This window comes from Babylonia areolata, chromosome 28 (assembly GCF_041734735.1).
Source record: "Babylonia areolata isolate BAREFJ2019XMU chromosome 28, ASM4173473v1, whole genome shotgun sequence".
Lineage (NCBI taxonomy): Eukaryota > Metazoa > Mollusca > Gastropoda > Neogastropoda > Buccinidae > Babylonia > Babylonia areolata.
In genome coordinates this window covers 15,085,231-15,097,730 of record NC_134903.1, presented here as the reverse complement: position 1 = coordinate 15,097,730, position 12,500 = coordinate 15,085,231, and the positions used below count along the sequence as shown (strand labels likewise).

Here is a 12,500-nt window from a genome sequence, read left to right as displayed (position 1 = left end):
GGTGGTGTCCTGCATTACTTACTCTGATTCAGTATGTGCACGACTTCTACTAAACTAGATTGTTTTGGTGTGTGTGTGTGTGTGTGTGTGTGTGTGTGTGTGTGTGTGTGTGTGTTGGAGCTCATGTACGTTTATATGTATTTGACTGTGCTTTCATATATGTGAAACTGCATGTTTGGTGCATTTCTGTTATGCATGTGTGGGTGTATGTGTGAATGTGTGTCTTCATATTTTACATTTATTCGCTTATTTATCACCATTGTTGTCTTATTTATTTATTTATTTATGTTTTATTATTATCATTTTATTAGTATTACTAATATTATTACTACTACCTTTTTCTATATTATAATTATTATTTATTTATTTATTTATTTATTTATGCAAGCTTATCTATTATTTATTCCCCCGTTTTTTGTTGTTGTTTTTTTGTTGTTGTTGTTTTTGTTTTTGTTTTTTTGTTTTTTGTTTTTTTCTCAAGGCCTGACTAAGCGCGTTGGGTTACGCTGCTGGTCAGGCATCTGCTTGGCAGATGTGGTGTAGCGTATATGGTTTTGTCCGAACGCAGTGACGCCTCCTTGAGCTACTGAAACTGAAACTGAAACTGTTTTGGTGGTTTCCGTTTTATTTACTCTGATTCAGTGTGCACGCGACTTCTGGTATACGACTTCTGATTGTTTTGGTGGTGTTCAGTTTTAAACACTCTGATTCAATATGTATACGGCTTCAACTAAACTGGATTGTTTTGGTGGTTTTCTGTTTTATATACTCTGGTTTGGGTGGTGCTCTCTGTCACCTGTCACCTGCTCTGGTTCAGTATGTACACGACCAGCTTTTACTGCACTGCCTACTGATGACAGCTGTCTGTCTGCCGCAGAGTCAGACTGGGTGAGCGCCCCTCTTTGATAGGAGACCGCCACCACGTCTCTCGAGCGACAGTCCTCGGTCAGAGTGCAGGCTGACACAGGCACCAGTCTTTGACACAGATATGGGCATTGGTTGGGGAATCAAAACTGCTGTGAACACACACACACACACACACACACACACACACACACACACACACACGAGAATTAAAACTGACGTGAACACACACACACACACACACACACACACACACACACACGGGAATTAAAACTGACGTGAACACACACACACACACACACACACACACACACACACACACACACACACACACACACACACACACACACACACATTTGCTCACAAAATCTTTAAGACAATCGATCCTTTGTCATCATCGTCAACGTCTTCGGAAGAGCGACAGGTATTGAAACAACGTCTACCTCCCTTGCCATAACTGGCCCATGATAATGGAGTCTCCCGTCGGACCGACGGATGAGTAGGCAGGCAGGCTTATCTGTCGGTGTGTGTCCTTATATGGGAGAAGATGCCGATTCTGGATGCGCAGCACTTCCCACAGGTGTTGCAAGGGAAAACGTCTCCAGCAGTTGAGCCCTGCTTCCTCACGCTTCTCCTTAATGGTCAGCGTTCTCTTGTTTTCAAACGTCCTTATGCCACTAGAGCACAGCATCAGTTTCCCAGGAAGCGATTTCTATGTCACAGACTTTGAGGTTTGTCTTCAAGGTGTCCTTGAAGCGCTTGCAGGGTCTTCCAAGTTCGCGGTGGCCTTCCTTCAGCTGGCCATACAAAAGCATCTTCGGGATCCTGCTGTCTGTCATGCGGACAACGTGTCCTGTCCAGCGTAGCTGGCACTGGATCAGCAGGCTTTTGATGCTGGGCAGGCCGCTCCTCTTTATGACCTGGATGTTGGAGACCCTGTCTTGCCACTTTATGCCGAGGATCTTTCATAGGCATCTCTGGTGAAACTGCTCAAATTGTTGAATGTGACGGCGATACGTCGTCCATGTTTCACAGCAGTACAACAAGGTGATCAGCACAACAGCTCTGTAGGTTTTGATTTTGGTGCTGAGCTTGATGCCTTTGTTGTTCCACAGCCTGTTGTTGAGTCTGCCAAAGGTGGAGCTGGCCTTGGCGATGCACAGCGTCACTTCTGCACCAAGGACTCCGTTGCTGCACAGGGTATTGCCCAGGTAGCAAAACTTGTCGACTGACTTGATCTCAGTGTCATCGATCTTGATTGCAGGTGGGGGGGGGGGGGGGAGGCACTCGCGTTCTGTGAGCTAGCTGGGTGATACATGGATTCGGTCTTGCTGAGGCTGATGGTGAGTCTAAAGCGCCTGCAGGAGGTTGTCCATAATGAACTGCATGTCCTCATGGGTGTGTGCAGCAAGCGCGCAGTCATCAGCGAAGAGAAACTCTCTCAACAGTGCCTCAAACACCCTGAACCTGGCGTGGAGTCGCCGCAAGTTGAAAAGTTTGCCATCTGTTGTTGGTCCTGTATGCACAAGACGAACGAAAGAGCAGAAAAGCCAGGCGTCTAAATCAACAACCGCAAGACAGGGAAACCGTGAGAATCAAGAACAGACAAGAACACTCAGTTTGCATGCGAGGTGAGTATATCAGTAAGGCTGAAATGAAATGAAATGAAATTATGGTGCTTAGAGCCTCGCCAACCACTAAGGCCATCTCAAGGCTATCGCCACGTTAATACCGACTACAAGGATAAAAAATAAAATATAAAAAAAATTAAAACGAGTCACCACTTTGAGCTTTCCACTCAAAGTTTAAAAAAACTTCCATAGTTTAAAACCTTCAAATCTGATTAAAAATGTTCACTTCTTTCAAGAAGTCCATCAGCGCACATGGAGGGACATCACGAAACAAGGTCTTCAAAGAAATCGCCGTGTAATGTATGTGTCTAACGTCATGCAGATCCCAACAGTCAAGGAGCACGTGTTTCACGGTGAGAGGCTCATCACAGGGAATACATTGAGGGGCCTCTTCCCCCTTCAACAAGTACGAATGAGTACAAAAGAAAGTGTGCCCCGCATGCAGTTTGCACAGCACAGACTCCTCCTTTCTGTTCTTCACCCCCAAATGGAGGGTCTCTTTTAGGTCTGGACGGATCTGGAATAGCTTGTTGTCCGTCTGGGTGTTCCACTCCTCTTGCCAAAGATCCTTAACATAAGTGTTCACCTTCTGCTTCATGTCTGTGTATGGTACGAAGGATCTCGATAATTCTTTCTTTACAGTGAGGCTGAGTTTGTTTTTTTCCTTCCCAGTCAGTAGTTAGTACATATGGGGGTGATGGGTGGTGGGGTGTGGGCCATGGCATTAAAAGCCGTATCAAACAGGGCAAGGCATGTGTTCGACATGTGTGTGTGTGTGTGTGTGTGTCTGTGTGTGTGTGTGTGTGTGTGTGTGTGTTTGTGTGTGTGTGTGTGTTTGTTTGTGTGTGTTAGTGTGTGTGTGTGTGTGTGTGTTTGTTAGTGTGTGTTTGTGTGTGTGTGTGTGTGTGTGTGTTTGTGTGTGTGTGTGTGTTAGTGTGTGTGTGTGTGTGCTTGTCTGTCTGTCTGTGTATGCGTGTATGTATGTGTGTGCGCGTATGTGCGTGTGTTTTTCATATGTATGTACAAGGGATATCAAGACAGAGAGGGATATCACATACAACGAAAGCAAAGACAAGACAGAGAAATATTTCAAAGACGAGGTGAAAAGACGATAACAAAAAGCGAACTATCTATCAGTGAGTCAACAAGCGTGCCAGTACAGAGGGTGATCGTGATATCTTGCCTTCCAAGCGGTGCTGATAATAATGATATATACCACGGCCCAGTTTGGCTATCGTTCGTTCGTTTATTTATTCATAGTCTGTTCATCTAAGATGATGATATTAGACTGTGTTTGGCTATCAAAGTTCACACAGTGGCAACTGGTCAGGTATTTAGAAATGATCTACTATGGACAGATAGCAGAAGGTTACGCGTGCTGTCTGTATCTCACTTACCCACTGCTACGTACGTGGTAAGCACGATCTATTGTGTGTGTGTGTCTGTTCTGATATCTCGGTGACTGTTACTGGAATCTCGGAATTGTTATGTTTGTGACTTGTGTTTCGATGAGGAATGTGTTTGTTTGTTGGATTGTGTATTATTGTTGTTGCTGCTGCTGCTGCTGTTCTTCTTCTTCTCGTTTTTCTTCTTCTTCTTCTTTTCTCCTTCTTCTTCTTCTTTTCTCCTTCTCCTGCTCCTCTCCTCTAATCCTTCTCCTCCTTTTCCTCCTTTTCCTCCACCTCCTCCTCCTCCTCCTCCTCCCCTTTCTCCTCCTCCTCCTCCACCTTTTATTCATCGTCATCGTTGTCATTGTCGTTGTCATCGTCGGTATCTTCTTCTTCTTCTTCTTCTGCTCCTCCTCCTCCTCCTCCTCCTCTCCTCCTCTCTCCTCCTCCTCCTCCTTCTTCTTCTTCTTTTTCTCCTTCTTCTCCTCCTCCTCATTCTGCTTCTTCTTCTTCTCCTCCTCCTCCCCCTTCTTCTCCTCCTCCTCCTCCTCCTCCTCCTCCTAACATTGTTATTGAGCAAAACAGCACAAGAAAATCGCAGTTAATGAAAGCGTATTGATTAGCTGATTGACTGTTTGATTGATTTTTGTTCGTTTTTTTGTTTCATGCTTTTCGTTGAAGAGCAGAGGACAAGTTGAATCTTTTGATACCTTCGCCACGACAGAACCATGAGATTCGTCGTCTGTGTCGTTGGAGTGGTCTTCCTTGGCGTTGCCTGGGCAACAAAGCTGTACGTTGTTTGTGTTGGTTTTGATTTCCGCTTTACCTGATACACTGTCATCTGTTCTGTCTGTGTCTCTGTCCTTCTGTCTGTCCGTCTGCCTCTGTTCGTCGTTGTGTCTATGTGTAGCCGTGGAAAATCAGCAGATAAGGAAGCTAACAATGATTGAAAATAGATGCGAAATACATCTCTTCTTTTCTTCAGATCTCCTAGTCCCTGACAATTCAGGGACGATATCGTTATGTTTGTCATATTTAGCTAATTATAGTTGTATGATAATAATCAGCTGAATTGCACAGTAAGGATATTTTCATATACAATGCTAATATTTTCTTTAACTGACTTATAATTTACAAGACTCAATGGTGATTCCTTCATTGTTTTCACAGCCACTGTACTAAAGCGATATTGGTATAACACTGGGTAACAAAAGCAGTATACTATGTAGGTCCACAAGTGTACATATTTGTGGCCTGGGAAAATGGACATCAGATAAGGTACAATAAATATCACTAAACAATAAAAATGTATACACATGTAAAGAAAATGACACATGATATACACTGAAAAAAGGAGAAATAATCTGAACTACCGCTCGCGAGCTATAGGCCTACACTGAGTGTGGTTTGTATGCCATGACTGGTGAATGCAATGGCGACACCGAAGGTCAGTATACATATAGATCTCTCTCTCTCTCTCTCTCTCTCTCTCTCTCTCTCTCTCTCTCTCTCTCTCTCTCCTTCCTAGAGAAACCCTGCTGATCCAGTGCCACCTACGCTGGACAGGACACGTTGTCCGCATGACAGTCAGCAGGATCCCGAAGATGCTCTTGTATGGCCAGCTGAAGGAAGGCCACCGCGAACTTGGAAGACCCTGCAAGCGCTTCAAGGACACCTCGAAGACAAACTTCAAAGCCTGTGACATAGACATCGCTTCCTGGGAAACTGATGTCCTTGACCGCTCTGGCTGGAGGATGCTGTGCTCTAGTGGCATAAAGACGTTTGAAAACAAGAGAACGCTGGCCATTAAGGAGAAGCGTGAGCGAAGGAAGCAGGGCTCAACTTCTGGAGACGTTTTCCCTTGCAACACCTGTGGGAAGTGCTGCACATCCAGAATCGGCCTCTTCTCCCATATGAAGACACACACCGACAGATAAGCCTGCCTGCCTACTCATCCGTCGGTCCGACGGGAGACTCCATCAGTATTTATATAGAACTGAATCTTGTGCAGAGACAAATGTAAGCGCTTTCACACCAGTCATTCACACGCATGCATAACTCTGAAACTGAAGACAGGGAAGAGGTAGGGGAGGGAGGCTGGTTATCTTGTGAAGAGGTGGGTTTTAAGGCCAGACTTGAAAGAGCTGAGTGCGGAGACCTGACGAAGCGATCATAATCGGCGACGTCACTATGCGCTGCGCACTATGCCACTCACGGGGTTGTATTTGTATTTGTATTACTCTTTTTGTCATAAACAGATTTCTCTGTGTGAAATTCGGGCTTCTCTCCCCAGGGAGAGCGCGTCGCTACACTGACAGCGCCACCCCCTTTTTTTCTGCCTGCCGTTTTATTTCTTTCCCTATCGAAGTGCATTTTCCTACAGAATTTTGTCAGGGACAACCCTTTTGTTGCCGTGGGTTCTTTTACGTACGCTTAGTGCATGCTGCACACGGGAACTCGGATTATCGTCTCATCCGAATGACTAGCGTCCAGACCACCACTCAAGGTCTAGTGGAGGGGGAGAAAATACTGGCGACTGTCGGTGTGATTCGAACCGGTGTGCTCAGATTCTCTCGCTTACTTGGCGGACGCGTTACCTCTAAGCCATCACTCCACTCCGCATATGATGGACTCAGAGCGCCGCATGTGAGACAATGCATATACAATAGTGCATTACCTCTGGGCCAACACATATACAATAGTGCATTACCTCTGGGCCAACACATATACAGTAGTGCATTACCTCTGGGCCAACACATATACAGTAGTGCATTACCTCTGGGCCAACACATATACAGTAGTGCATTACCTCTGGGCCAACACATATACAGTAGTGCATTACCTCTGGGCCAACACATATACAATAGTGCATTACCTCTGGGCCAACACATATACAGTAGTCCATTACCTCTGGGCCAACACATGTACAATAGTGTATTACGTCTGGGCAAACACGTATACAATAGTCCATTACCTCTGGGCCAACACATATCTGGGCCAACACATATACAATAGTGCATTACCTCTGGGCCAACACATATCTGGGCCATTACCTCTGGGCTAACACATATACAATAGCGCATTACCTCTGGGCCAACACGTGGTGCAGTTGGTCAATGAATCTCTTTGGTGTGTCCACAGCAAGGCGTTCCCTGAGGGGAAGAGAGAAGGCATCAACTTGTTCATGTGAGTCGTTGATTGGGGATTTGTTTGTTGTTGTTGTTGTTTTTTTGTTGTTGTTGTTGTTGTTGTTGCTGGGTTTTTTTGTCTTTTTTTTGTGTGTTTTTTATTTTTTTTTGGGGGGGGGATCTTTATTGAAGACACTGGGGCAGGGGGCGCGAATGGGGGAGAGGCGTGTGTGTGTGTGTGTGTGTGTGTGTGTGTGTGTGTGTGTGTGTGGTTTGTGTGTGTGTGTGTGTCTGTGTGTCTGTGTGTGTGGTTTGTCTGTGTGTGTGTGTGTGTGTGTGTGTGTGTGTGTGGTTTGTCTGTGTGTGTGTGTGTGTGGTTTCTGTGTGTGTGTGTGTGTGTGTGGTTTGTGTGTGTGCGTGTGGTTTGTGTGTGTGTGTGTGTGTATGGTTTGTGCATGGGTGTGTGCGCATGGGTGGGTGTGTGCATAGTGTGTGTGTGCATGGGTGTGTGTGTGTGTGGTTTGTGTGTGTCTGTGTTTGTGTGTGTGTGTGTGTGCGTGTGTCGTGTGGTGTGTGTGCGTGTGTGTGTGTGGTTTGTGTGTTTGTGTGTGTGTGTGGTTTGTGCATGGGTGTGTGTGTGTGTGTGTGTGGTTTGTGTGTGTGTGTGTGTGGTTTGTGTGTGTATGTGTGTGTGTGGTTTTTGTCTGTGTGTCTGTGTGTGTGTGTGTTGTTTGTGCATGTGTGTGTGTACCTCTGCCAGCGTGGGGCTGTGTTTGGGGGGTAGGGGGGAAGGGTAGTTTGGAGGGAGAGGAGGTGTGTGTGGAGGAGGTAGGGGGAGGGGTGGTGGGGGGTGGGGGTGGGGGGTAGAAGTGCCGTAATCTGACACGAAAAATAGTAGATGACGAAGTTGATGACACTTCGTGTGTGTCCGTGTGTGTGTGTGTGTGTGTGTGTGTGTGTGTGTGTGTGTGTGTGTGCAAGCGTGCATGTATGTGTGCATGAGCGCTCGTGTAAAAGCCCACAATATATACGTGTTTCTGTGTGTGTGTGTGTGTGTGTGTCTGTGTGTCTGTGTGTGTCTGCGTGTGTGTGTGAATATGTGTGTGTACTTTCTTTAATTTAACGTCTTTTCACTTTGAGTGATATTTGGCGGGTCTGCGTGTGTGTGTGTGGGTGTGTGTGTGCGCGCGTGTGTGTGGTGTGTGTGTGCGTGTATGTGTGCGTGTGCGTGTGTGTGTGTGGTGTGTGTGTGCGTGTGCGTGTGTGGTGTGTGTGTGTGTGTGTGTGTGTGTGGTGTGTGTGTGTGTGTGTGTGTGTGTGTGTGTGTGACTCAGTGCCTGGAAAAGGGAACACGGCAAGGTGTACCGCACGGCCGAAGAGGAGCAGCATCGGTTGTCCACCTTCCTCGCCAACCTGAAGCACATCAACTTCCTCAACACAGACCACCGGTAAGGTAGTCACTCAGGAAGATCTGCAGTACGTCCAGATTCATGTCATGTCTGGATGTTTCTGTGTGTGTGTGTGTGTGTGTGTGTGTGTGTGTGTGTGTGTGTGGTGGGTGGGTGGATTGGTTGGTTGGTTGGTTGGGATGTGTGGGGGGGGGGGACGGTGGGGGGGCGAGGGGGTTGGCTGGGGGGTTGGGTGGGGAGGTGGGGCCGTGTGGTGCGGGGGGGGGGGGCGTTGATTGGTGGGTGGGGGGGGGGGGTGGGTGGGTGGGTGGATGGGTGAGTTGGTTGCCTGTCTGTCTGTGTGTGTTTATCCGACTGGATGGCTTCCATTTTACCTGTTCCCTCTCTGTCTGTCTCTGTCTCTCTGTCTATGTATCTGTCTCTCTCTCTCTCTCTCTCTCTCTCTCTCTCTCTATCTATCTATCTATATCTATCTATCTATCTATCTATCTATCTCTCTGCGAGCGCGCTTCTTCTTCTTCTTCTTCTTATTTTTATTCTTCTTCTTCTCTCTCTAAATAATACTAAGTATTAAAAAAAAATGAATAAGCAAATAAAATGCTCAGTCTAGTTATCCAAACCATTGACTTATATGGTCACAACCTGAACCTTTCCACTTCTGATCGTCATTCACAAACCAATTGGAAAATAAATAAATAAATAGATGAATGAATAAATAAATGAATTAATTAATTAATTAATTAATGGATAAACAAAAAGCCTGCTCTTGCTTTTTTGATTCAGACCGATTTGGCTCAGTCATATTGATTTCGGTTCGACGTCACCTACTTTGTTAAGTACGCTGAATTTAACAACAACAACAACAAAAATAACAAGAAGAAGAACAAGAAGAGTAATAATGATAATAACTAACTGAATAATAATAATTATTATTATTATTATAATGATGATGATGATGATTATAATGATGATGATGGTGATAATGACGATAATAATAATGATGATAATAATAATAATAATCATCATACTGATAATGATGATGACTTTTTTCAGGGGTGAAGTCGAGTTCGGGGTGAACCAGTTTACGGACATGACGTCAGCGGAGTTCCGTCACACTGTGTTGATGACGTCACGTCCTGCCCCCCTCCACCCTCCTGACAGGTGAGAAAGAGGGAGGGGGGGGAGAGGGGGGAGGGGGTGACAGAGAGAAGGAGGGTTGGGAGATGGGGAAGGGGAGGGGGACAGAGGGACCAGACCAGATAAAAAGGGGAAGGAGAAGACCGAGTATGGATTTCTGAGATCAATGTACAAGAATTGGTGTCCTTTTTTTTTTTTTCTTCTTTTTTTTTTTTTTTTGCTTCTTCTTCTTCTCCCTTTCCCCCTCCCCTCTCCCACCACACCCTCTCCTCCATTCTCCTCCCTCGTGATAATTATCATCTCCTCTTCCATTCTACGATCATGGCTTTAACTCTCTCCATACAAACGGCGAAAGAGACGACGTTAACAGCGTTTCACCCCAATTACCATCATCAAAATATTGCAAGCGGAAGGCTCTTATACTGAAGAGGTGAATGTTGACAAAGAATACCGCAATTCTGACGACGGAAGCTAAAGGTTGGGTCATTCAGACACCCACTGGACATCCGAGGGGTCTGTGTAGAGGAGAAGAGAGGACTGGCCGTATTGAGTGAGTTAAGTCGTCAAAGCTTTCTTTTGCTTTCTTTTGTGCTGAAATATTGAAAAAAAATCGCCGTGTGCAACTTTGTGTTTCGTAGTCGTTGTGATCAATATTGGAAATTTGTGAATCAGCTATGGCAGTCTTCTTCTTCTTCTTCTTCTTCTTCTTCTTCTTCTTCTTCTTGTGTCATCATCTACTTCCCGCCCTGAATGTGGAGCACCGCACAAGGCCAAATGATTCAGGCGTGGGCATGATGGTTATGATCTTCTTCTTCTTCTTTGCGTTCGACAGCTACGCAGTCAGGGTCGAAGTCCGAGGGATGCCACAAACTCGGACGTCCGGTGAAGATCGGCTGCCGTCCCCCAGAGCTTGGTGTTGAGGTCAGCACCCCCAGGCCAGGACTGCTGCCGCATCTTCTCATACAGGGGGCAGTCTTGGAGAATATGGGATGGGGTCTGGTCAGCCTGGCCGCAATCACATAGGGATGTGGCTGCGACTCCAGTCCTCTTCAGGTGTGCTCGGAGGCCGCAGTGTCCTGTGCGAAGGCGGTAGATGGTAGTCTGGTGTCTTCTCTCCAGTGTCCTGATGGGATCTTGGTGTGCCTGGTAGCCTCCGTTCAGGGTGACCCAGCCTCTTCGGAATCTGCTGCGGAGGAGAGTGTTTGCTTCCTTATACGTGGGATGGTTATGATGACTGGTGGCCGCCGTTCTTTCTCTGTCTCTCTGGACCTTGCAACTGGAATGAACTTCCTCTTTCGCTTCGTCAAGTCTCCATCCATCCACACTCAGCTCTTCTTTCAAGTCTGGCCTTAAAACCCACCTCTTCCCAATATAGCCTCCCTTCCCTGCCTCTTCCTTGTCTTCAGTTTCTCCAGTTTTTAGAGTTATGCATGCGTGTGAATGACTGGTGCGAAAGCGCTTTGATTTGTCTCTGCACAAGATTCAGCGCTACATAAATACTATCATTATATGCAGAGGGGTGTGCGGGGAGGGGGCGGGGGGAGAGAGAAGCACACACATACATCTGAATATCAGGATCATACTGTTGGGTTAGGAAGGAAGGACGGAATGAAGGAAGGAAGGAGGGATAGAGAACAGAAGACAGGTGGCGGTGGGGGGGGGGGGGGAAGAGCAGAGGGGGTGAAAGGAAGGGGGAGAGAGGAAGAGTGTATGAAGGAGAGATAGAGTAGGAGAGAGAGAAGGGGGGGAGGGGGATAGCCACTCTGATAGGTACACAGCTGTATAATGCATGTACTCAAGGCGTGACTGAGCGCAGTTTTAGGTTACGCTGCTGATCGGGAATTTTGTATTTGTATTTCTTTTTATCCCAATAGATTTCTCTGTGTGAAATTCGGGCTGCTCTCCCCAGGGAGAGCGCGTCGCTACACTACAGCGCCACCCTTTTTTTTTCTTTCTTTTTTTTTTTCCTGCATGCAGTTTTATTTGTTTTTCCTATCGAAGTGGATTTTTCTACAGATTTTTGCCAGGAACAACCCTTTTGTTGCCGTGGGTTCTTTTACGTGCGCTAAGTACATGCTAGCACACGGGACCTCGGTTTATCGTCTCATCCGAATGACTAGCGTCCAGACCACCACTCAAGGTCTTAGTGGAGGGGGAGAAAATATCGGCGGTTGAGCGGTGATTGGAACCAGTGCACTCAGATTCTCTCGCTTCCTAGGCGGACGCGTTACCTCTAGGCCATCGCTCCACCACCACTCCATCTCCAAGCAGATGTGGTGTAGTGTACATATATGGATTTGTCCGAACGCGATGACGCGTCCTTGAGAAAACTGAAACTGACGAGAGTGTTTCAGTTTCAGTTTCAGCTTCAGTAGCTCAAGGAGGCGTCACTGCGTTCGGACAAATCCATATACGCTACACCACATCTGCCAAGCAGATGCCTGACCAGCAGCGTAACCCAAGGAGCTTAGTCAGGCCTTGAGAAAAAATATTTAAAAAGTAAAATAAATAAATAAATAAAAATAAATAAATAAATAAGTATAAAAAAATAAATAAGTATAAAAAATAAATAAAATAAAATAAATAACTAAATAACTAACTAAATAATAATAATATAATTAAAAAATTAATTAATTAATTAATTAATAATAATAATGAAAATTAAATAAATAGACAAATAAATAAATTTATTAAACAAAAAGAAACAATGATGATAAATAAGCAAATAAATGTATTAAAACAAAAGAAACAACAACAAAAAAGAGTGACGACAGTGGACGAGCGTCGCATCGCGTCGCGTCACGCTTCACGTGTCACCTCACGTTCCATTTGGTGTGATGCACAAATCAAACTTGGCAGTACATCCATCCCTCTTTCCACGTCAGTCAGGAACCTCGGTGTTGTCCTTGACAATACACTGTCCATGCAAAAATTTATCAGTCA

At 45.7% G+C, this 12,500-nt stretch overlaps 1 protein-coding gene across 1 annotated transcript in view; it reads left to right on the top strand.

The window, feature by feature from the left end:
• The first annotated feature begins 3,783 nt into the window (after positions 1–3,783).
• LOC143301856 (cathepsin L-like) overlaps positions 3,784–12,500 on the top strand; it is a 25,600-nt gene continuing 16,883 nt past the window's right edge. Inside the window, exons 1-5 of the mRNA XM_076616272.1 lie at positions 3,784–3,909; positions 4,565–4,673; positions 7,025–7,069; positions 8,346–8,459; positions 9,474–9,581. Of these exons, the coding sequence (XP_076472387.1) occupies positions 4,612–4,673; positions 7,025–7,069; positions 8,346–8,459; positions 9,474–9,581 (329 nt within the window). The 5' untranslated portion in view covers positions 3,784–3,909; positions 4,565–4,611. The remainder of the gene's footprint in view (positions 3,910–4,564; positions 4,674–7,024; positions 7,070–8,345; positions 8,460–9,473; positions 9,582–12,500) is intronic.